Raw genomic sequence first — 25,854 nt, 5'->3', positions numbered from 1 at the left:
TTTCAACAGCTGTTGGAGTAATAGCTTTTGTATTATGTTTAAAAAATTGATCATCTACAGTATATTGTTGTTGTTTTTTGATCATCAGAGTCTATGGGATTTATGATATGATTATGCATGAAAATCTTCATATACAGTAGGTAACATAATTGATATATTATGACTGCCATAATGTATTATTAGTCTAGGGAAATATTTAGTGTTAAGTAACTCATAGAATAAACAGAACTGCTTGTGAATCAACGGCACTCTTTCTGATACAATGCTTTCATAATGTTTGTGAAGATTCAATGAAGTAAAAATGTTTAAAATAGTCGTGTCACTCTTTTTGTCTACACCAGACCATGTCGGTAATATTTACACATACTAGAAGGGGAATACCATAAAAGCTGAATCTATTGAATAACAGGAACTAAAACTCAACGAGGGGCTCTTAAAGTATTACAGTAGCATTAACCTATGCAGTAAACCTAGCCTATAGGTTTACCTTTGTACAACATTTGAACAAAAAAACACGGGTGATTATTATAACTCTTTATTAATGTAAATATATAGCTCAAATATAAAACAAAGAACAACAACAGAAAAGCAAACCATTTGGAGTTTTTATTTGTGTAATAGCCTAGCCTAATTAATGAAAAAAATATATAATATGACAAATAAATTACAAATGACACCTTCAAATATGTGATTACTAAATAAAACTTGTACAGATTTCTCTGTGGATAAGTCAATATGTATTTGTTTAAGCCAAATGAAAGTAATCGCAGATTCGTGTGGGTCGTTTGCTCCTCCTCGCCTATGGAGGTCAGTAAAGGCGTGGTCACGTGTTAAATGCGGAAGCAGCTCCTTCGCGAGTGCTTGTTATCTTTGTTTTTAGCCATTTTCGGCTCTTGTAGAAGTTTGTAACAGTGACTTCTCTTCATGATGGCTCTCCCAACGCAGCTGAAAGCGATCCAGCACCATTTAAGAACAGCGCAGGAACACGAGAAAAGAGAACCGGTGGTCGCTTATTACTGTAAGTTAAGTTAAGCCTGTAAAAATATCGCTTTATTTTGTTAGCCTTCACTCCCTTCTCATTGGTTTATTAAACGTCATTTTTCATATTATCTTAGGAAATTCGAATAAAATGGTTTTAATTGCTCTATATATATATTTACATGCAGTAGTTCGACATGTATCTAAATCTGTCTGTTTTGGAAGTTAGCTTCAGTTTCTTTGCTAAGCTAAAATCTGCTGGTTTGATTTTGTTTATTTTAAATTGCCCAATATGTTAGTGTAGAATATTTATAAGTTGAAGTGTCTTGCGTTTATGTAAAGATAGTTTCCCAGCTGGATAGTTGTAGTTCTCCACAAACGCAGCAAGTTTAGCTACAAATGTAGCAGGACTGTCTAACTGGTTTGTTTTGAAAGGTTTGGCTGAAACTTCACTGCATCTCTAGTAAGTTACATCACAGATACTTTCATGTTCTAGATTTAATTTAATGCTGTTCTGAGATGTGTAGTTGAGAGGTATTCATTCATTAAACCGTTTGTTTATTTATGGCAAGTCAAAGTAAGTGGTCAAATATATGCTGAATCATGTAAGGGATACTTGCTGCCATTCTCACCACGCAAAGCTGGAAAAACAAGTTCCTTATGCGTCCATATTGAGGTGTGTTGGGATGAAATGTGAACTGGCTAGGGAAAAATGTCGACAACCCAGTATACAGTATATTTCTGAATGCATTTTGCTCAGAAGTTGTAAATGTTGTCATTATTTTGACACAGTCTTTTCAGTCTGCATAGGGAGGGTATTTTTCCCCCCCAGTGCTTTTGAAGGACTTTGGCACAGCGCAAGATATGAATCATCATCTAGGTGTAGGTGTGTCAGATTTTGCATGTGCATCTATTTTTAGCAATACTGTAATTGTTTTGTACAGACTTTAGTGTGACAGACTGAGATGATTTATGACTCTTTACATCACAGGAAGGTGACCAGCCCGGACGCTCAGGGTCCACCAGGGACCATCTGCAGGCCTTGAGCCTCTAGATGGTCCCCTTTTTCCCATTACCCCGTAAGTCTGGGCTCACGTCATGTGATGCATGAGTCATGACACGTGCCTATTTTGTAGCCATATGGTTCTAGTGATGTCATAAAACTCTGCTGTGTGTTTTTTTTGTTTTGTTTCCCTGAATATTTTTTTTATATAAAGTTATTATTATAATCTATTAAATCCCTCACAAAATCTTTTAGAAACACCCTTTCCTGTCTGTATTACGCTTCTTGGTCAATGAATATATATATATATATATGCAGTCATTCCTACTAGCCTCTTTGGCGGGTTGAATTTCATATAGTCCTTATATATACTTTTAATATATAAACTAAGTGCAATGTAGTGTTGTAAAAATATAGATATTTCACTGCATATCGATACTAAAACACCTGAAACGCTTCCAATACACAGAATAGATAAGCGATACCAGCTGTGCTTTCTCGCTCTCTCATGGTTCCGACAGCGAGTTGACACACAAACCTGCTTCCCCTTACTCACTCGTTTCATTTGCTCCTGATGAATATTGCTGCTGTTAGAGCTTGTATTTTGGCGTCGTATTGCGCATAATTTTACACATTTGGTCAGATTTTGTGCTCACACCCAAACAGCATGCACATAAAGTCGCCTCTCAGTACTAAATTGAGTTTTTTGTTGCTGTTTTTTTGCTGCTGCTTATTGCTGTTAAACACATATTGTCAAATACACACAAAATAAGTGTAAAAAAGATTTATTCAACAATTTCTTCTCTTCTGTGTCAGATCTTCTACGCTATTTGCGCAGTAAATACAGTACAGTGCTTCTGGGATCTACGTCAGAATGCCGGCTCACCATTGGCCAGCTCCTGCATCAGTATCACACGCATGTGTCGTGGTGCTCACGTGAACCGCGTCGGCCAATAATTAGCCGGCATTCTGGGGTAGAACAGCGGAGCGCTGTACTGTTTACTAAGCGAATAGCATAGGATATCTGACACAGAAGAGAAGAAATTGTTGAATGAAGTCCCTCCCTTGCCTCCTCTGAAGAAACGCCCCTGAATATATTTATTCAAAACACTAACTAAAATCATTCATGTGGTTTCACAAAGTGTACCACAAAAAGGCAATGGAATGTTAAATCTTTAAATGCCAAGAATATGTTCAAGTTCAAATTTATTTATATAGCACATTTAAAAGCAACCACAGTTGACCAAAGTATTTAACAATGACAAGATCCACACAAATAAACAGAAAACAACACAGTAGAGAATGTCTCAGTCGCAAAACACAACTCGAAATAAAAGCTAAGGAATACAGATGGGTCTTCTTAAGCAATGACTTAAACATTTCAGCAGTCCTAGCTGTTCTTATATGAACCGGTAAACTATTCCAGAGATTAGGACAAGCCACTGAGAAGGCTCGGTCACCTTTATTTTTCAACCTGGATCTCGGAACATCTGATTGGACGACCTCAGTGCGAACGTGTAAAAGTTCGGATAAATAAGAAGGTGCCAACCCATTAAAAATCTTAAAAATAAGCAATAAAATCTTAAAATCAATCATGACATGGACAGGAAGCCAGTTCAATAAACTATTGTGTACTGGGGTGTAAATCAGATGTTTCTTCATGATACAATCTGACATCAATACTCTTAGCCAGCGAAACGATATTTGCCGATACCCCAACATGCCGCGATACAATTATGATTTGATTAGATACAGTTGCCTTCGATTCAAATTTCGATGTCAAGATATATTATGTGCCTATTTTACACTACCAGTTACATTTTTAAATTGAAACCAACATATAACACAATTTAACCAAAATATAACACGAACATTGGATTGAAAAACACTCTTTGAAAATTGAAAATCCTGTATCCCAATTGGGACATCCACAACAAAAATACACTCAAGTTTAAGTAATGCAGAAAAATAAATAACGAAAATAAATTCGTCACAATTAAGATCATCTGATGACAGCTCATCATTGGCCTGTGCAATGAAATTAACTTTAAAAAAAGTGCATAGGAAACAGGGTTTTTCCTGGCTTAAAATTAGGCGGAGGTGGTTAAATCGTAACACTAAATTTTGAACATTTTAAAGATAAATGCATTAATCTGGTGCACTCCGCACGTCATTATGGAACGTTTTCTAGCTCAAAATTAGGTGGTAAAAAAAAAATCCAGATCATGTGTACACATGAAAGTGTACCGCGCCTTAACTGGCTGAAAAAAAAAACATTTTTTACAAGCATGTTTTTTTTTTTTTTAGGTATTTTAATAATCAGATAATTTGATTTTATTTACAGTTCAGAGGCTAACGTGACTCCCCATCACTCTGAGTCAGTGCCTGAGAAAAAACACTTTGTACCTGATTCAGTATCTGCTGTCAGATGAGATGTTGTCAGGCTATGTCAGTGTCATTATTCTAACGTTATTTTCGTAACTTATTTCGAAATAAAGTTTCCTCACCTCAGAAAAACTAACTTTCCTGTCCTGTCAGATGTTACTGAGCTGGTAACATCTGACAAGCCCTGTATATCACTTGAATGTAAATAAAGCGCAAAAAAATACTATGCAGGCTATGTCAGTGTCATTATTCTAACGTTATTTTCGTAACTTATTTCGAAATAAAGTTTCCTCACCTCAGAAAAACTAACTTTCCTGTCCTGTCAGATGTTACTGAGCTGGTAACATCTGACAAGCCCTGTATATCACTTGAATGTAAATAAAGCGCAAAAAAATACTATGCAACGTAAATTAGTAACCCATGAAATTACAAAACAGTAGTAAATTACGTGCCTGCTAAGTTACTTGTGATAGCTTATTTTATAAAAACGCCAGAAAAATGTTGGACTATTGCCTAAGTCAGGCTGGCTCTATGGATATATTTTAAGTAACTAAGTGTTTTAATTTCACAACAAAGCCAAAGCTTAAGAAAAACACTATCGGTACCTGGCTGTGACAAGTGAAGGCACTTCGATGCTGCGGAAGGAAGGTGCTTCTTGACTTGCGTGCGTCTGTGGTGGTTGTGATGACTGACAGGAGATGTTGAAAAGGGGGAGGGGCAGCGGCTCGTGCGGTTTCACAGAAATGTACCTTGCTCGAGACCAGCAAGTTTAAATGCTTTTACTGATGCCGTCGAAATGCGCAGAACGGTTTGAGAATGGACACAGGCCGTGAACCCGCAGCGGAAACGCGTCGGTGGAAAAGAGGCATCTAATCATGTGATTCCCTGTAACATTTTTGAATGTTTGATAATATCTGCTTGTTATGACTGCTTAACATCATTCAAGCCGTTTAGTCTGCATGCTCACACAATGAGATGTCTTAGAAGCCTGATGGTTTTTGCAGAGTGTGGTGTGAGGTAGAATTGGCATGACATTCATTTCAAGTCTGTTTGCAAAGCCTGCGCCGAAATTGTGACTGATTTACCAAAGAATCCAATGTGGAATGTACCGCATACTAGTGCTAGGCGATTTTTATTTTTTTTAAATTATACCGTTTCACTGTATATGACGGTATTTTATTTTTTCAAACATGACTGGGTATTAACCACATTTTCTACTGATTTAGAGAGGAAATACTGCAGTAGATTGACTTAAGCCTGGTTCACACGGGCCGATTTTAAAATTGTTGGCCGTTTTTCCAAACCTGAAAGACCCCACACACGGCGCTAAAAAATCACGGGTCTAACAGTTTTGGTCCTACAGTGTGTGGTGCGCAGCCACACGGCAAAATCAACACATCACACACAAACTGTTTAGACTCCCCGAGCATTCCCAGGTCAGACGGAAAATCCCTCGAGATCAAACCTGACTTCAGAACGTAAACAATCATGGCGGACGAAGAGGATGCAGTGGTGATAGTTTGTAGTTTGTTTTTAACCGGAAAAAAAAACTTTATCAAAAGAAAAGGCGATGGCCAAAGAAGTGGAGACAACGCGAGCATGGCCGGCTGTTTTGATTTTGTTTCCCGGTGCTTCCTCTGCGCCTAGTCACCTTGCTTTCTGATTGGCTACACGCCACAGTCCACAGGCTGCGTGCTCGTTTGTCCCCAGGGGACACCACACATGAGGAGAAATCGGGCCAAAAAAATATGGATATGAATATAAAATGTTGGATATCCCCGATTTGAGATCGGAGCGGTCCCGACGTCCTTCCGAGCAGACGAGAGCACTCTTAACACACCACACATGGCAGGAATATCTATTCAGAATATTTTACGATATTCGGAGCATCATTAAGATTGTCGGAAGGGGTAAATCGGGGCTAAAATCGGCCTAATTATCCTGCTGTGAGAACCAGGCTTTAAAATGCGTTATTTTAGTGTCATGAGTGAATATTGTAGAAAAATCCACACTAGTATTAACACAGATTTGCACAAAATGATGCTGTTTACAAAGAGGTGCCAGCAGGAGGCGATCATCAGAAAAAGTGGTTTCCCCACTGATCTACATATAGAATGACTGGATAGCTCATGACGTCATAAACAGTGAAGCCACGCGCCGCCATATTGGTATTCCCTAGTGAGGTCACGCGTTCTATTGAATCAATAGGAAATTGTATGATTTGACTCAGAAAACATTGCCTAAGGAGACACTGTTTTAAAATCTAAAGTCTCCCTGTCCATTCTTACCACTCAAACACCTTAAGTATTTGAATGGATATTTGTTTAAAGTCGAAAAATGTTCCTGCTTATTAAAAATTGCATTACATTAAGATGTAGCTAAATCTACTGTACAACATTAGGCACATACAATTATTTCAGTCAATTTCTTAAAGGGGAAATGAAGCAGTCAGTCAAGTTTACATGATTTACAAGATGGATTTCCACTATAATCAAAAATTATATAAGAAACATGACAAATGTTAACATATAAAAGAAACACTGTTATATCTTTCGTGGCAAGGGCGCCGCCATTGTGCAGTATTTTAACCGGTGACGTCACGGGGTGGGTTTGCTCTGTGCTTAGTTCAGTAAAATACAGTGAAAGATGCATGTAAGCTGGTCGAACCAGCAAACAACTAACGTTAGGTACAGTCATTGTTAGCTAACAGCTGTAAGCATGAACTAGCTAACGCTAACTTAGTGTTTAGCTACTGAACTTTATTAGTACCAGACAAAAAGACGACGTCTAACGTTAACAATTTGCACATGGAAACATTGTTCGCGATGTCTGCCATCATATTCCTGTCTCTTGTCAACACCATGGTTGCAATACATGGTCAAGATCAGCGTCTTGACAGCAGATGGATCATGCTATCGTGGCGTAATAATCTGTTTGGTTGTAATTTACTTACCTGAATGAAATGAAATCGAATGTATCGTCCTGTGGAATCATTCATTCACAGACAGCATACGAATCTTCCTGTTACGACTCCGAGTCGAGTGTGAATTGAAAGCGCTTCAGTGATTCAGTGGTTGCAGGAAACCGAACAGATCATTCATACTGATTCGCAAACCGATTTAGACAGATCTGCCAACATGTTTGATGAAGTCTTTGAACAGAATCGACAAAAAAAAAAAAGAGTGATTCATTTGTAAATTGAGCATCGCTCATCATGCCCATAAAAAGATACAGCGCGCTTGGAATAAACTACGCATTTAAAAACATATTTGCATTAAAATAAAGTGCGCCGTTTGCATCCCTGCATATAACGAGATTTGGGCTATACACTAATTACAAAATTAGTTTCACAGGAGAAACAAAACGGGAAGGGGGCGGGAGATGGATGTGAAATACGGGAGACTCCTGGGGAAAACGGTAGTGTTGTTGACCGGTATGAGCTACACCCTAATACACCATAACTGTTTGGTTTCCTGCACGCACTGAATCACTGAAGCGCTTTCAATTCACACTCGACTCAGAGTCGTAACAGGAAGATTTAAGAACATCAAGAGTGTTGGATGAAGTGGCCGTGGACAGTACAGTCTAGTGAAAGCAAATCTGCAATTCTATATTGTTTGCCAGCGATGAAGATCTTTATTAGTTGAACATCTTCGTATGCTGTCTGTGAATGAATGATTCCACAGGACGATACATTCGATTTCATTTTATTCAGGTAAGTAAATTACAACCAAACAGATTATTACGCCACGATAGCACGATCCATCTGCTGTCAAGACGCTGATCTTGACCATGTATTGCAACCATGGTGTTGACAAGAGACAGGAATATGATGGCAGACATCGCGAACAATGTTTCCATGTGCAGTTTGTTAACGTTAGACGTCGTCTTTTTCTCTGGTACTAATAAAGTTCACTAGCTAAACACTAAGTTAGCGTTAGCTAGTTCATGCTTACAGCTGTTAGCTAACAGTGACTGTACCTAAAGTTAGTTGTTTGCTGGTTCGACCAGCTTACATGCATCTTTCACTGTATTTTACTGAACTCAGCACAGAGCAAACCCACCCCGTGACGTCACCGGTTAAAATACTGCACAATGGCGGCGCCCTTGCCACGAAAGATATAATGGTGTTTCTTTTATATGTTAACATTTGTCATGTTTCTTATATAATTTTTGATTATAGTGGAAATCCATCTTTTAAATCATGTAAACTTGACTGCTTCATTTCCCCTTTAAAGCTAAACCGAACTTTTACTTTGACGGGTTGCCGTGAGGACCTTTTGAGTTTCTGTGTGTGTTATGATATGACGATAGTTTTTCTCAAATGAAGCGGTAAAATGCTCATGAAGTGACACTCAGATCGGCTCTGGAGAGGAAGTTCATCATGTCCTCATATCGTGAGGCAGCAGAGACTGAAACCTGCGCGAGCGTCAAGCCCAATTTATACTTCTGCGTCGAACTTACGCCGTAGCTACGCCGTAGGCTGTGCGTAGCGCGCGTACCCTTCGGCGTACCCTGACGTGCACCTCTCCAAAAATGTAACAACGCGGACGCAAGTGCTGTGATTGGTCTGCTCAAACCGCTCCCTCGGGTTTCATATGCTCCCTCTGCGTGCATCAACGCGGACAACGACGCAGAAGTATAAATTAAAACCAAAGCGTAGTCTACAGTGTAGAGGCTCCGGCGTATGTCCGACGCAGAAGTATAAATCAGCCTTCACGCGTGCTTCTGTGTGTGTGGTAAATTAAACCGCGCGTCTGCGCCATTCATTCCCACAGAGACAAGCAGAAAATGCAGGGTTAATAGCCACGTTTTTTGCGGTTTAATATTCACAGACACTAGTATAATACATCGTGGTATCAGAGTTTCCGCTAGAAAAAAAGAGGTTTCGTTTTACGGACATTTTGATGATATGCCGGTAAAATATCGCCTCTTAATTAGTCAAGTTGAGGAAAACTGGAGGCAGTCTATGTAACTTAAAAAATGAAATAATAAGGCCGAATAGAATGCAACATGTTATTATTAGCTTAACTTTCGAATAGACGGAAAAAAACATGAACGTCCGATTGGCGTCACACACACGTTTCACACACATTCACTTTTTGAAACATTGAGCCACGGATGTACCTAATACAAATAAATAAAAAAAACATCTCCAGTTAACTAGCAGATCATTCATTTAGTTCGCTATTAAATAAGAGATCTAGCGCCAAAATCGGTTGTTTTTAAATCAAGTTGAGCGCTCGTGTCCGCTGCTAGCAGTTGCATGGACGACGCGCTGCGCGAGTTGCGCAATCTTCACTCGGACCGAAGTATCATTACCGGTTCTTTTGACAACACTAGTTGAAGAATTAAGTTACTCTTGCCTCGGAGAAAACAACACAGGAATAGCGACAATTTTACATATAAATTACTACTTATAGGGCTTGAATTACAACCTGTGGGCAATTTATTCTACATCCTTTTGTGAACGTCGTTTTACACTTGTATGCTGCACAGCGGGTCATCATAAAGGTTAACTAAACCCTAAACCAACTTTTTTTAGTTAATGATCTGTAAGAATGGGGCTTTATTAGTACTGTTCATTGATTCGAGTAACTTTTTTGACATTTGTGTATAAAGTGTTTTAATTCTACAATATATGGTGTAAAAACGTCTGAGTTCTGCCCTCTTCAGGTTGAACGGTGCCTACTGCAGTTGAATTTTCCTATTGGATGTTTGGGGTGGTTTGTGACATAAGGGGTTGTTGGTGAGGTAGGCAAGTTCCATACAGACAGATGCGTCTCAGGTGCACGTCCCCCTCCGCTGGGCTCTGCCCACTTTTCCAGCATTTTTCAAATATTGCCAGTGGGTGGAGTCAGGCTCTGACCAGGGGTTTAGTTACCCTTTAAAAGTACCGTTGAAGCTACCAAAATCTGTATAACGGCCGTTAGAGCCCTCGGCTAGTAGGGAATCGTAAGATGGCCGCTCGAACACTTCCGGTGGCTTCACCATAGACATAGTAAATGCATAGACGCCCTATTGGCCGCTTTGGAACGTTGCTGCGATACGTCAACGCGTCCGCCATTTTGCGGAGGGCAAGACTAGACTGTAATCAAATGCAAGTAAACGGTGAGCTGCGGTTTTTCTGGATAAAAACAAAAAAGAAAATTACATTTATCAACTGATTTCAGTGGTTTGTATACAAACCACTGAAATCAGTTGATAAATGTAATTTTTGATTTTAATTTGATAAACGTATACATGGTGTACAAAAAAGTCCATCTCTATTTATTTAAAATCTCGATAGTTAGACAGATTTATAAAACATTTTTTTTAAATAAGGAATTGTCAAAGCTCCGGCTTGTCATGTAGGCTATCTGGCTTTTTATTCTTGGATAAGAATTGTGAAGATATAATTAATTAGACTAGAGACATCAGAGCCAGCGGCAAACGTCAGAAGCACTAGCCGAGGTAAGGCTGTTCCAGGCGGGGTACATGAGAGCGCTGAGCGCGCGCTGATCCCTGGATCTCAACTCCGAGACCGTCAGATCAAATTTTTAAATAGGCGCTATCTTTATAAATAAACCACATATTTGAGCTTTAAACAACTACATTGTCGACTGAAATACTATTAAAACTACATTTCGTGACACAATAACAGTAGTATTTTTAAATTTTGCGGCTTTTCTCCTCTGGACGTTACTATTTCTAATTGTATCATGACCAAATACAACCAGAAACAAATTTTCAGTCTTGCTTGTGAAAGATAATTCCTCGAGACCTGTTTTCAATTGTGTGGCGATTTGTCCAGCCCCAAGCAGCACACGAAACAGGCATGTTTCTCAATTCTCGCTATGAGAAGTATGAGATAGTTGCCCTCCGCAATATGGCGGCCCCGTTGACATACGCTCCAGCAGCCAATAGGGCGTCTATGTATTTATTATGTCTATGGGCTTCACTGCCTGATGGCAGTTTAGAACGTCATGAGCTATCCAGTCATTCTATATAGATCAGTGGGTTTCCCCGGTAACTGCTGTACACAAAGCAGCGCAGCGCTCATAAACACGGCTTTATCGGGAAAGAAAAAAAAAAGAGTAAATGAAAATAACATTGAAACTTTTCTAAAGACAAGTCAGTTCCCTTCAAAAATACATTCATATAAAAACACCCACGCCACGTTTTGACTTTGAAACGTGCAGTGCTCGTGTTTATTCAACAATGGCAATGCCAACCACAAATACATTTTCCAAAAGGCTGTGTTGATATTGTGAAGCAATGTATGGGAAACAAAATAATTTGACTGCTATCAATTAATCTATCCATCTTCACCGTCACGCCTAGTAACACACACAGCTGTGCATCACCACAGTGCAACAGTAAAAATCTTTGCTCATGAATAGTAGGGTTATTTGATTTTCACAGGAGTCTCTTGAAAGGAAGACATTGTTATTTCTGCACCAATTAGTCTGAGAGTTAAGAATTCATGCACATGTAATGTTGACTGGATTCACCTGGATGTGTACCAAATGTTTGAATGACTCCGATAGTTATCCATCTTATTTCACATGAGAACAGTCATTTTCTATCAAATACTTTAAAATGGCTACTGTCATTATCCCAGTTTGCCCATTGAATACAATCATGTTTTTTTGGTCTTGCTTTCTTATTGTCATGGCAACCATTTCAGGTAGACTGCACTTTTGGAGTCTAACCTCATCAATGGAAGACCTCCCACTGCTTCTGCAAGTTTCAATTTCTGAGTAGTGAGATATTATGTCCTTTCTTTGCTGAGTCTAAATGTCAAGCTTCATATTTGTTTTATGACCTGAGCAATCCATGAAGGCAAAGGGGCAACTTTAAGAAAATGTTAGATGTAATCTCTCTTCTTTGTTTGGCTGTTTCTGAACTCTGAAGGAGACAAGCAGTCCAATTACTCTCACAAAAGCTACGTTTAAGGCTCCAGACTATAATGTCATCTTGATGTTTCAGGGCAGAATACTGTAGAGATGGTTTGTCACAATTTTTGGACTTTAGTTTCTATGTTAATATAGCTGGCATCTAGCCCTCTGAAAAGAGTGATACTTGTTGACATGAATCTGATTCTTTTCTGAATGTTCACTATGGTTCAACAGTTCGGTCACACTTTAGATTAGGGTCCAGTTCTCATATTAACTATGAATTTTGCCTCGATAAACGCCTAATTATTGCTTATTAATAGTTATTAAGGTAGTTGTTACTATTAGGTATTAGGGATGTTGAATATGGTCATGCAGAATAAGAAATTAATATGTGCTTTATAAGTACTAATAAACAGCCAATATCCTAATGTGCATGCTAATAAGCAACTAGTTAATAAGGAGAATTGGATCCTAAACTATAGTGTTACCATAAGTCTGTTTTTTTGGAAAGAAACAATACTTTATTCAGGATGCATTAAATTGATTAAGAGTTGCAGCAAAGACATGAACAATGTTGCTGAATATAAATAAATGCTTTTTTTTTTTTTTACTTTTTATTAGTCAAACAATCCTGATGAAGTGTTTCACATTTTACATTAACATAAAACACAGCTGTTTTTAACATTGATAATAATAGGCCTACACTTTTCTTGAGCAGCAAATCAGCATATTAGAATGATATCTGATGGATCATGTAATGCTGAAATTTCAGCTTCACCATCAGAAGAATAAATTACATTTTAAAATGTATATCAGTATACAGCTATTTTTTAAACTGTAAATATTTTTGTAATATTACTGTGTTTTTTAATCAAATGATGAAATTATAAGAAATTAGTTTATTTAGAATTATAGTTTGAGAAATTATAGGAAAGTCTGCCAGATCTATCTTTTAAATCTCATAAGTACAATCCATGAGGACGATCAAATCTGTGAACACTTAAAGTTAAAGTTATGGCTTTGAGCAACTAAGTGTAGCATGTTGCTCTGCGTATGAAGCACCCACTAAACATCACATGACTATATGCACAGTTTAGCAATGTCAACACCCACTCACAACATATTTTTATTAAGAGTTTTCTTTTTTAAATCACACACCATTTGGAAGATTTTGAGCCTTTTCATCATTTCAATTAATATATTTTCAATTCATAATTTTTAGGCTGTGTATTTATTCTAAACAGATCAGTTACTTTGTGTGTAATTCTTTTGTTTTTACCAGTTCATAGTGTAAAACACTGTTGACTATTAAGTATGTTTTTTTTAAAACAATGTCAGTGTATTTTTAAAATATTATAGGCTGTTTCCGTTTGTGATTGGCTAACACATTGTTTTGGAACATTCAGTCTGGTTTCTGAAAGTTGTTTAAAGATCTGATTGTATTGTACTTATAGAGAGTTTCAATTTTCTTAAGAGAGGGTGAATTCATTGTGCCACTGGAGGTCAGCATTGACATTAAAGTGAGGGAATCAGGACTTGCTGATTGTTTCTGTTGTTGTCTTACTGTATCCTTTTACTTGAGACTTTATCTGTTGTTTGCTTATACTCAGAGTTTTAAAATTGCAGATGACCGTGGTCTCTTTAACATCTAGATGATGATCCAGTAGTCTCGGTTATCTTATTTTTCTTCATTATCCTAAAAGTTTAAATATTCTTGGCTTGGAAGTTAAGCTCGCATTATGAATCACAATTAGTGATTTCTTTTTTTCCTCTTCTGTTTTTCTGGATTATACGGATTGATGTTTTCTATGAAGACGTCATAATGTGCAACAGCCGTGTGTGTGGTGCCAGATTAATGTGTGGCAGTCTTCCGTTGCGTGTGGTTTTTGAAGCAGAATGATCTTCTGATGCGGTTCTGCTTTGGCTTCTGTCTCTTTGACAGAGCTCCAGTTCTCTGATTGGCACCATGCTGTAAACCTATGGAAAAGGCCCTCTTTGACATTGTTTTCCTTCCTTCTTGCTGGACCTTATCCAGTCTTCAGACTGAGCAGCAGCTACATAATAACATCCTTGTAGTAGGGAAAGCAGAGTGCGCGGGCTGACATTCCTGAATATAAAATTCAGTCCTTACTGCAGATGTCAGTGAAATACTCGGGCATGTCCTCAAATGAAGAGTCACGCTGTCTTTCGTCTGTCAAACGTCAAGCTTGCGTTGATGCTTACTCGGTCATAATGAGCATCTGATATATTGTACATGCTTTGTTGTGCAGTGGTCATTGAATGGGTGCAATCTGGTGTTTAGCCCAGTCTTTCTTGAAAATGTCTTCTGAATTAAAGGGATGGTTCACCCAAAAATTAAAATTCTGTCATAAATTACCCTCACCCTTATGTCGCTCCAAATTCGTAAGACTTGTTCATCTTCAGAACACAAATGAAGATCTTTTTGATGAAATCTGAGAGCTTTCTGTCCCTCAATAGAAAGCAGCACAACTACCACTTTGACACTTCAAAAAGTTAGAGATCATAGAACTGATCCATATTAATTGAGCGGTTTAGTCAAATTTTACACGATTGCTTTATATGATGAACAGATTGAATGTAGGCTTTTATTTGTATATAAACATTCATCAACTTACACATCAGTTGTGATAAACAGAAGCTGAAGCATGTTCGCTTGACGTGTGAAAACCAATGCCGTTCATTTTTGTGTTACACAGCACGTTTGAGTTTCCCCAAGAGGTTTGTTCTCGCATGTCAAGCAGGTTCGGTTGAGCTTCTGTTTATGTTAGCTGATCAATGTTTATATGTGAATAAAAGCCTAAATTCAATCTGTTCATCATATAAAGCAATCGTGTCTCTTCAGAAAATTATGACTAAACCTTCGATCCATATGGATTAGTTTTACGATCTCTTTATGAACTTTTTGAAGCGTCAAAGAGGTAGTTGCGTAGCTGTCAATGGAGGGACAGAAATCTCTCAGTTTTCATTAAGATATCTTCATTTGTATTCCGAAGATGAAATAATTTGTATTTTTGAGTGAACTATCCCTTTAAGTCTAAACAACTTACATCTCCAGAGTTATTTGATGCTTTGCGACCACTTTCAATAAACACTATTCTAACATTTATACACACTCTTTATTTCACTTGCTTTCATTAAAACAGATGAAACAAATAATGCAAATAGTAGATCGTTTTTTATTTATTTTCTTGATTTACAAATGTGAATGGCCTCACTGTTGCAATGGTTCAGATGAGGAAAATTGGATGTTGTGCAGTATGGGCGTAATACAGTTACAAAGGAGGACTTTGTGACTGTATGCTATGATCTATTGTGATAGACATCAGATCTCTGCAAATTGGGCCTCATGGAAGAGGAAATGTACTGTTCTTAAAGAAACAAAGACAGGAAGTACTTGACAAAAATATGTTAAATATTGTATGAGCCTTTCCTTTCAGCGGTCATTAATCTTCTGAAACCCCATTTATTTTGTTCACTTTGGGTTATCTAACTGATAACATTTGAATTGTAATTTCATAATATCCCATCTTCTTCCAAATCCCCCCCAAAAATATGCCAATCCCAAATGGCTTCTTTGAGGACAAAGTGGAATGAACAACCCATGCAAAATTTGTGTGATTCTAAATGTCGTGATTACAGAAACCATACATTGTATTTTCTGTCTTCCTTTCTAGAGAACGCAACTTAAAGGGGAACTTGGCCATAGACATAATAAATACATAGACGCCTTATTGGCCGCTGGAGCGTACGTCAACAACGCTGCCATATTGCGGAGGGCAACTTTCCCATACTTCTCATTACGGGAATTGAGAAAAATGCCTGCTTCGTGAGCTGCTTGGGGCTGAACAAATCGCCACACAATTGACCCTTCACTAAGCCACGCCCGAAAACCGCCACTGGCCAATCGTGTCTTAGCAACCGTAACTAGGCGCGGGAGGTCTGGCAAACTTTTGAGCAAGGGAAACATGCCGAAGCGTTGTGCGTATGGATTGTGCAAATCTGATACCCGGAATCCTAAAAGTTTGGACGGGGGAGTGGAATTTTTTTCCTTACCTAAAATCTAAAAGCCAAGGTGAGAAATGATGTGCGTGGATCAAGCAGTGAGGGAGACCACATTCACATCTAAATGTCGACAGGATTAACAAAAACATATTGCTTGGATGTTGGAAATAATTACGATTCTTTGTTCATAATGCACGTTTTAACGTAAAACAAGACATTTAAAGACAAGAGGGAGGCTCACTGACATACTTTAAAATATATTTCAGCATTTTGTTAATCGACGGCCTACTACCCCTGACTGAGTAACTTTAACCCAATCCGATCGCGGCTCTCCCGGTGTTAGTGTTATTCCACAAGATTTATGGATAAACTGTTTGATTTATAATTATTAGATTAGTTTCACTTTTCACCTACCCTGCTGTGCACGAACATAGCTGTTCCTCAATTTGTGTGTTTCCCATTTGAATGGTAAGCGAATGAGGCGCTGCTGCTTGCGCTGGGACTATAGGCATTAGCTTCAATTTTTATTAAATTATTCTCTAATCATTTCTCTGCATATACCTCGAATGCACACTGCAGTCCCTTTTGTCTTGCTCTCTCAGATATTTCACATGTTTGCCTAAACTTACTAATTATCTCATTGGGAATATCTGACACCGGTGCATACACACTGTAATAGATGTGCTAGATGCGAAAGCTTGACAGGCGTAGCAACAGTAACTAAGGGCGGGGCTTAGCGATGGGTCAATTGAAAACAGGTCTCGGGGAATTACCTTTCACAAACAAGACTGAAATTTTTTTTCTGGTTGTATTTGGTCATTATATATTTAGTAATAGTAACGTACACCACGTACAAACCACTGAAACCGGTTGATAAAGGTAAATGTTTTTATTGTTTTTATCCAGGAAAACGGCAGCTCACCCGTTTACGTGCATTTGTTTACAGCGCAGTCTTGCCCTCAGCAAAATGGCGGACTCGTTGACGTATCGCAGCAACGTTCCAAAGCAGCCTATAGGGCGTCTATGTATTTATTATGTCTGTGAACTTGGCAACTCTAGCCATTTCTTCGCTGAATTTCACTTTTGTTGTCGAATATTGTCTCAACGAGCTCCCCCTACAGCTGTGGGGCGTACATTTCAAAACACTGTCGTAAAAAAACTCACTTGTGGCCCCTCCGCCCCCTTTCTGCCGCTGCTCATGTGCATTTGTTATTATCGGAGCCGTTAAACTTTATCATCTGGAGTATGTCTACCAAGGTGGGTAATACATCATACACAGTATCATATGACGTGTGTGTTAATGTCGAATTGCCGTAAAGCAGTTTGTGTTTCTCGCTCGTTCTTGCTTCTCACGAGACTTCCTATTTCCAACTTACCGGAACGTTACTCCCGATGTTGCAAGGTTGGTTTTCCGCCTGGGAACGCTGGGGGGAGTGGGGAAAGTCATTCTCACCAGAACAGGTTATTTAACCATCCAAATGATTTCTAAACTGTTTTATTAAGTTGAAATAGTTGCCAAGTTCCCCTTTAGCAAAAGTTAAGTTGTCAACTTAAAAATAGTTTTCTCTTGTTGGTTTTTTTCCACAAAATCCATTCCTAAACACTAGGGTATTTACTGCTGCTTATGAATGAGAAAATTTACTTTTACTTTAATCAGAGACTCCCTCAAGCTGAAATGGCACTAATGATGAGACATGCCGTAAGTTTCTAATGAAAAATTTAGTTGAGATAATGAGAAAGTAACAAAAATAAACTAACATAATGCATGGCTCTCTACTTAATGATACTAACAACAAGGATGAAATATTATGTATCTCAAGATTCTTAGCTTATGAATCAATGACTTTACCCTAAATGTTTTTATATTTTTATTTTACTTGGTTATTTGGATGTACTTGGTGATATGGCTGATAAATTAAGCTATTTGTGCTGGTATTTCATGCATCTCCCGTGGTCTTTCCATGTTCATAGCACGAGTCTATTGGTTTTTCTTGTATTGGTCTTAAATGTTGCTTTCTCTCTTCATCTTTCTCTCTGTTTATTTAATCACACTTATTATGCTTGCTAACTTAACTACACTTATTTTAACTTCGGTACCCTACACGACTTATTAGATGCTAATATGCCTCTTGTTTGAAGCTAAATTAAAACTAAATTTATGATTTAAAAGCAGTCTAAACCATTTAAAATGATTTCCGTTTCAGTTATGGTATGCATTCTGTGTAGTATTTTTGAATCTCTAGAAAAACAGCAGCATGCAGGCACCTGTATCTAACATTACCCTGGGCTGAGCACTAAGCTTAGGTGTATTTGCTTTTCCTTGTTTCCTTCAGGAAGTTGTAATTATGAGTTCACAGTGTTTTACTGGCTAATGTGTTTAAAATGATATAACTGATTTCAAGGTCTGCCTAGCACACAGTGTCATTCAAAGTCCCATCTCGGCTTGACAAATGTCACTTAAACAAAGCATGTAGAATTGGTTATTTTGTTTGGATATTTTTGTATTGCTAAAATCAGAGTAAAAGAGAAAATATTTCCAACCTTTCCCACAGTGCGTTTACAACAAAGATGATAAATCTAAATAAGTATTTCACTGAATTTGATTCACTTTATAGTTTCCTTAAACTGTAAACAATGTTCTTTTTACACTGTAAAATTTACGGGAGGAAAAACTGGCAGCTGTGGTTGGCAAAAATTTACAGTAAAAAACACGGTCAATGTTTCCAGTTACAGGATACTTGTATATTTTACTTGAGTCATAATGTCTAATAATATACCAAAATCTGCCCGTCTACCTTGAAATGTATCAATAACCGCCACAAGAATACAGTTGGCACAATAGAAAGCCACATGAAAACATGGTCGATACTGTACACAGTATCGGTGCACAGGGTCATACACTCAAAGACAAATTACCATCATGGTAACACGCATGACACTAAAATCATGCAATAAACATTAACTGAATAATATTAAATGCAACACAAAACACATTCATGTACATATTAAATCAAACTTATAAAAACATGTAAGCATATGTGCTGTGTAACAGAGGGACTTTTGGTAAAGTACTTTAACTGTTTTTTTTATCATAAATTATATGGTAATTCATAGTTTATATTTAGCATTTTAATCAACAGTAAAAAAAAAAATTGGCGTCTTTCAATGTCTTGGGATATCGCAATAATATCGTTCTGTGAGTTTTGAATCGTGACATGAGTGAATCGTTACACCCTTAGTTTTTCACCGTATATAGTAAGGACCGTAATGTAACTGTTAACTAATCAATGAATGCATTTTGTTACAGTGTATCTTCCATGTAGTTATCCAGGTTTTCACAAGTTTTTTTTTAATTCAATATTATATTTGTACAACATTTATGTGTACGTGTTTTCCCCTCATTATTATATTTATCTTTTATCTTAGTATTTCCATTTAAAAGAAAAAAAATATTTATATATATATATATATATATATATATATATATATATATATAAATAAAATAAGTAGTGACTTGTGAAATTCAATTTTGTTAGATGTATCTATCACACAGATGTATCTTAATCTTTAGGGCAAGAATATTTTGGCTGTTGTTTGGCCTTGAGCGGATCGTTTCATCCCTCTTCATCACATAATTGTGATAGCAAGCTGCGGAATACTTTATAAGCCCTCATCTTTTTAATTTCCTTTGGGACAGCATAGGTTCACCTAGGTGAGATTTTAAATTGGTAAAAGTGTGGGTGGGACCAGATATTATCTTCATTAGGGGAGCATATCCCTAAGGCTCGGAGCTTACTGCCTTTTTTCCAAATGTCCCTCTTAACAATCCCTCCTAACTTAATGACTTTGAACTTGTGCAATAACAATTGATTGTTGTCGTCTTCCAGGCACTCCATAATTGAAGACCTTGTTTGCGATCCTTCATGAATTCTAATGAACATACTCTGTGCGCTTCCTGTTTCATGCTTCATCTCTGTTGAATACATTGTAGATCGCACTTTCTTCTTCTATTAATGTCTATTGATTGATCAAGAACTGCAATTTCATTCATTAAAATAGACCCTCAGGATAATGCTCTTTATTCATGCGTGACATGAAGGTAATTCACTTAACGTTGAATTTAAGTGTAGCTTTTATGCTCTCACAGCCACAACATCTACATCTTTGGAGTTGTTTGCCCTGGCTGCAGTAGCTCTGCTATTTAAAGTGTGCATCCAGAAAGGACACATGCAGTGTGCATCAAAGGCTCATGGGACTTTTTCACCCTTTCTAACTCAGTAGGACCATGTGCCACTATTGTATATTATACTAAAAGAGCAAGAGCCAGTAAAAATTCCATTGTACTCATCACATATGGCCTGTATAATACATTGAAAACTTTTGCCAGATGTGTGGGCTTGACCATGTTTTGTAACCAAAACTACTGACAACTGGACTCTAGTGGTCCAAAGACACATACCAGCAAAGGATGCAGTTTGCTGGCAAGAAAAGGGAATTTGATAGCAGAGAACGAGTTTTAAAAATTCAGTAATGTAAGAAAATCCTTTACATTAAAATGCAAAGTATTTGTTTTTATTTAGTTCTAGTGACTTATTTTACTTATTTTACATCTTCGAAACACATCAGTTATATATTTTTTCCCTTACAGTATAGACAAACATTGTAAAGCTTCTACTAAATTTTTTTTCTTACATTTTACATCAGCAAAAATATGAAAACACAAAAGGATGTATGAAAATGATGCAGTGAAAATAAAAAATAAATGTAAACAACCGGTTAGCTTTTTCAGTAGAGCACTTTGCATTGATACAAGTTTTGCACACTCTTTGCATTCTCTAAAACCAACTTCATGAGCTAGTCTGGAATGCTCTTCCAGTCTTGGACCATGGTGAAGGAATTCTGATATACTGAACACATGTTGCTGCCTTGGTTTTTTTTTTTTTCACTTTAGTCATGGTCCAACTAAACTTTTTTGGGGGGGGGGGCATGTTTTTACAAGTGTTGTTGAGCATTGCAGCCAATCACAATTACATCTTTTGAGCACATGAATGCAATGCGCTGTCAGAGGTGCTAGTGAGTAAGTTAGTCAGAATCTGCTTAACACCTCTGAAAGCACACATGTTTTTGTTCAACGCGAGCTTGCACACTTGCAAATCCTTTCATTATAAGTAGCCAACAAATTGTAAACACAATGTAAATAAGAGATTCAATGTACAACGAAGACTATTTTATCATAACAGGAGTTTTCGCAGGAATGCAGAATTCAGTGAGATTGTGCTTTAGATATTGACACCCTTGGTGATTATAAAGGGACAGGTCTTCTCTTTCTGTTTATTACCCATTAACAGTCTGAATACCTGTTTAGTTTTTCATGCTGCTAAGTACACTGCAAAGAATCTGGATTGACAACCATATTTAAATGCACAATTGAATCAGAAACTGTGATGATAGACTGATAATGCGGATGAAACAAAACAGGACATCATTTTTTTTAAAGTACCCAATTCAACAGTTTTTTTTCTGTGGTACTGATATTGGTACCGAGAACCGTGTAATGTGACTATTTGTACCGACTGCTGAAATTTGGGTACAGTGACAACCCTAGTGCTGCATACTAAATCCCATGCTAACATGACATCAGTTCAGTGGTTAAACATTTAATAAATAAATAAATAAATAAAATGCTCTTCTCATTTTTAATGTGTTCCAGGTCGTCTTTACGCCATGCAGACAGGAATGAAACTAGATAGCAAAACTCCAGAGTGCCGGAAGTTTCTTGTGAAACTAATGGATCAGTTGGAAACGGTAAGTTAAGTCCTAAAGATTTTTATACTTTGACTGGTTTTGAGTTCTTTTGTTTATGTGGCATTAGCAAAACATTTTTAGTGACCTTTTGTACTAAGGCCACTGTATTCTCATCAGTTCAAAGGGCTGAATTTATAGGTCTCCTCAAAAGGGGAGCAGGAAGCTGCGGGGAAAAAAATCTAGGCACTGTTATAGACATTTCAGGAACCAATTAGACAAGCGCGGAGATTCTGCAGTCTCCAGTGCTCACTTTTATATATCGCCTCAGTTCGTTAAATGTCACAGAAACACAGGAAACAACAACCTGTGGAGACCCAGATCCTGGTGGGCACATCCGGTCAAAAGGTCTGAAGCATGAAGTGTACTTCATAGTGAACTCTCTTTTACAGCATACAATGAGAAGATGATTCTCTGCTCTTTAATTATGGTCAGAGTCACCCATCTGTTATTTAGGGGACCATGTGCATGAAATGTACTTCACAAAGAGTATACAGGATATGTATCTATTAAACTTAGAACTTTTTTATTATCTATTTGTAGATTATGCATACGTTGTGAGCTGAAGCAACCTCATTCTTTTTGTCTGTAGAGAAAGTATCTTGCAGTGCTTTTATAAAATTTCCCTGGTTTACGAGCCTAACTTTTACCAGTGGTTTCTCAACCCAGTAAATGGTTCACAGGTCGGTTCTGGGTAGAAAAATCTAAATGCATATAATAAAATCTAACTAAATATATGATTGTGCATAGTTGTACAGCAAGAGGAGTAGGCTTATATATAGGTAGAAAAATAAGTAAAATCTTTGTTGTTTATGCAGCATCTAGTCAAATTCATCTGTCAACTAGTAGAAGCTACTGCTAGACAAATTAGGTAGATGACAACACAGACAGGTTGTAATATGCCCTCATCCTTGAAAAACAGGGAACAAAGGTAAAAGAAAACATGACCCAGATTACAATAAATATGGGTAAACTTGTGAGGGAGGTAAACATGATTTGTGCTGACCAATGTGTTTTGTACAGTCAATTACGGGCTGCCTAAACTGGAAACTTTTCTGAAGCACTTAAATTACTCGTATGTCAGCTAATTTTTTTTTCGTTCGAGATATAGCATCTGTTGCTTTTCGAAGCTTGCTTTTCGTCTCATAGACTTGCGCGAGAAGCAGAATGCTTGTGATAAGGTTCACTTCACCTATATCTTGCTCTCATCCTAAATATCAGCAAGTCTTTTGGCCAAAAAACACATAGAACCTTCTCCATTTTTTTAACAGAACAAGCTTCCTTTTTAGTAACTATTAAAATGACTCCAGTGTTCCTTTTTTTCCTTGGGGATTTCGAGTGAACCCCATGGATTCGGTGTGCAGAAGATCTAGTTTCAAGGTTTTGATTTAGTGTGCAGAAAAGCATCCAATCTCACTTTCTCTCTCTGTACTGTTTTTGCACGCTTCCGACTTATGTTTTTATATTCTTCTACGATACAGTACAAGTGATGTACTGTGCCTTCAATGTGCTTTTTCACGGAACAGGTAAAAATTTCATTAAAATGTGAACAGTGAGTCCATTCAGGCGCCCAGGTTCCACCTGTTGAAATGTAACCAGTCGTATTTGCTTTACTGATTTTACAAGGAAACCTGACGCTCTCTAGCAGACTGTAACATCACAGAGAGGAAGGCAGAGCCTGACTGGCTGAAGCTTTGGCGTTTGGGTGCTGGCCATTCCAAACCTCTAAGTAAAAGACCGGGTCACAGGCGTCTATGTGTTGCATGGTTTGCTTAGATCAGGATTATGGCTGAAAATGTGCTGAAACCTGCAATTCCATTTGATTTTGCAATGAAGTTTAATTTTTAATGCAGGACCACCTCAAACATTTATTCTATTTATGTAATCATAGTGTACAATTTATTTTAAATGAAGCTACAGCACATTTATTGTCAATGAACCAACATGGAGAAGGATGATGCCCATGAAGACTTGAAGACATGAAGTCTTGTTGAAAACTCAGGCCAGGAAAACAAATGGATATTTTTGGATTTTGTGCTGTCTCAGTATTATTAGAAGTGAGGATAATCATGAGCCTACATTAGTCCATGCAGTGTCATTGTCTGTTACATTTTAACAGTTTTCTGTGAATTATGAGGCTACGAATTCATTCGCCTGCTGTCACTGATCATAATAATAATAGCTGGGTGAATGAGTCCACTAATTGCGCGTGGGCAACTCTCCAGAGGGACCCTCTTTTGCAACAAAATATTAATTACACTAGGCTTTTGGAGTGGAATCAAAGTGGCTGATGCTTTTCAGGAATGATCGAGTCATGCTATGGAAACCTGGGCTTTAGAGAGTAATCTAGAATCTGTCATAAATGGTGCAGTAAACACTCTTTACAGTACTGCACATGCTAATATCACCACATTTGCATGGCACTTTAGGTTGTATCAGTGATGCATATGGAAAACTAACTTTTGAGTGGTTCTTTGTGTTTCAGATGAAGAAGGAGCTCAGCGACAACGAATCCATCTCGCAGGAAATAGTTGGCAATGCCCATGTTGAGAATTACGCTATAAAAATGTTCCTCTATGCAGACAGTGAAGATCGATCAGGACATTTCCACAAGTAAGTTAAGGTCCAGGTTGGATTAGTTGAAATTTTTTACTTTGTAAATGCACATACCTTAATTACAGTTTCCTTTCACCGAACCGTGACACAAAATAATCCCACTGTCACTATTGCACATACAGGGAGTGAGTAGCAGGCTAAAATTAGTAACAAAGCTGGCTCTGTACAGGGTGGTTGTCTGGGAGTGAGATGGCATGGATTAGCCAGGTGTTGCGTTACAGGTCATAGCAGTATAATGAAGCTGTTGTGGACAGTGACGTCATAGGCAGTGCAGTGCTGGTAAAGGGTCCAAGAGCTGAATACCTGGCAGTGATTCAGGCCTCAGGTCATATGGACTGGCACTACCCAAGGTATTTTGAGTGATTGTTAGTTTTGTTGTGTCTAGATAAACCTGAGGACACTTCTTGGCAGTAATAAAATGTTTTTATTTTGAGAAACGTTTGCTCCACTATATTCTAAAGCATAATATGGTACTTTTTACCCCTATACATTTCATAAAAAACATTACATTTCTCGTTATTTTGAACTGAAGAAATCGTCACATGCTCCAAGACGCGACAGTGGTGTCTGATTTTTGAACAAGCTGATTCTTTTCAATGAGCCTGTTCAATTACTTCACAAATCGCACCAAAGAATTTATTCGGGAATTGAAATGATCCGCTTGCAGCTGTTCTTGAGTCGTCAACTCACTGATTCAAATGATCTGATCTGAGCGAGTCTCCAGTTAACAATTCACTGAATTTACTAGTCCCGACTCAAAATGAGCCAAGAATGGGAGATCATTCCATTCATGCTGAATTTTTGGATTGATTATTGTAAATGAGAATCATATTTAGGACATGACTGTCAGTTCTTTGTGAACAAAATCTGATGTAAAAGGGTTGTTTACATCAAGCCCACTGTTTAAGCCCACTGTAATGCTTGAATGCGGATATGTCCACATCACCATCTCAACCAGGGTGGGAATTATACCGCGGCCACGCGGCCATGGCCGCCGTTGCCCTACACTTTGGCCTTCATGCCCCGTGAAAAAAAAATCATCGTACGGCCACAGTGGCCTGTGTGCCCTGGCCCTGTCCAAGTTCCATGTATAAAGCGCCAGTGTGGCATAGTGGGCCACCCAAGTAGTCTCTGAACTTCAATTAGTTCGTGGATTCGCGCAGGTGC

At 37.9% G+C, this 25,854-nt stretch overlaps 1 protein-coding gene across 1 annotated transcript in view; it reads left to right on the top strand.

Moving 5' to 3' along the window:
- Positions 1-814: 814 nt before the first annotated feature.
- Positions 815-25,854, top strand: part of vta1 (vesicle (multivesicular body) trafficking 1) — a 42,635-nt gene continuing 17,595 nt past the window's right edge. The window contains exons 1-3 of the mRNA XM_077220163.1: positions 815-1,018; positions 21,980-22,074; positions 24,557-24,684. Coding sequence (XP_077076278.1) covers positions 925-1,018; positions 21,980-22,074; positions 24,557-24,684 — 317 coding nt within the window. The 5' untranslated portion in view covers positions 815-924. The remainder of the gene's footprint in view (positions 1,019-21,979; positions 22,075-24,556; positions 24,685-25,854) is intronic.

Source organism: Siphateles boraxobius, unplaced genomic scaffold (genome assembly GCF_051911475.1).
Source record: "Siphateles boraxobius isolate OS27281-9 unplaced genomic scaffold, OSU_SipBor_1 8, whole genome shotgun sequence".
NCBI classification, from domain to species: Eukaryota; Metazoa; Chordata; class Actinopteri; order Cypriniformes; family Leuciscidae; genus Siphateles; species Siphateles boraxobius.
Note: the sequence above shows the minus strand (reverse complement) of the source record. Positions and strands in the feature narration are given on the sequence as shown.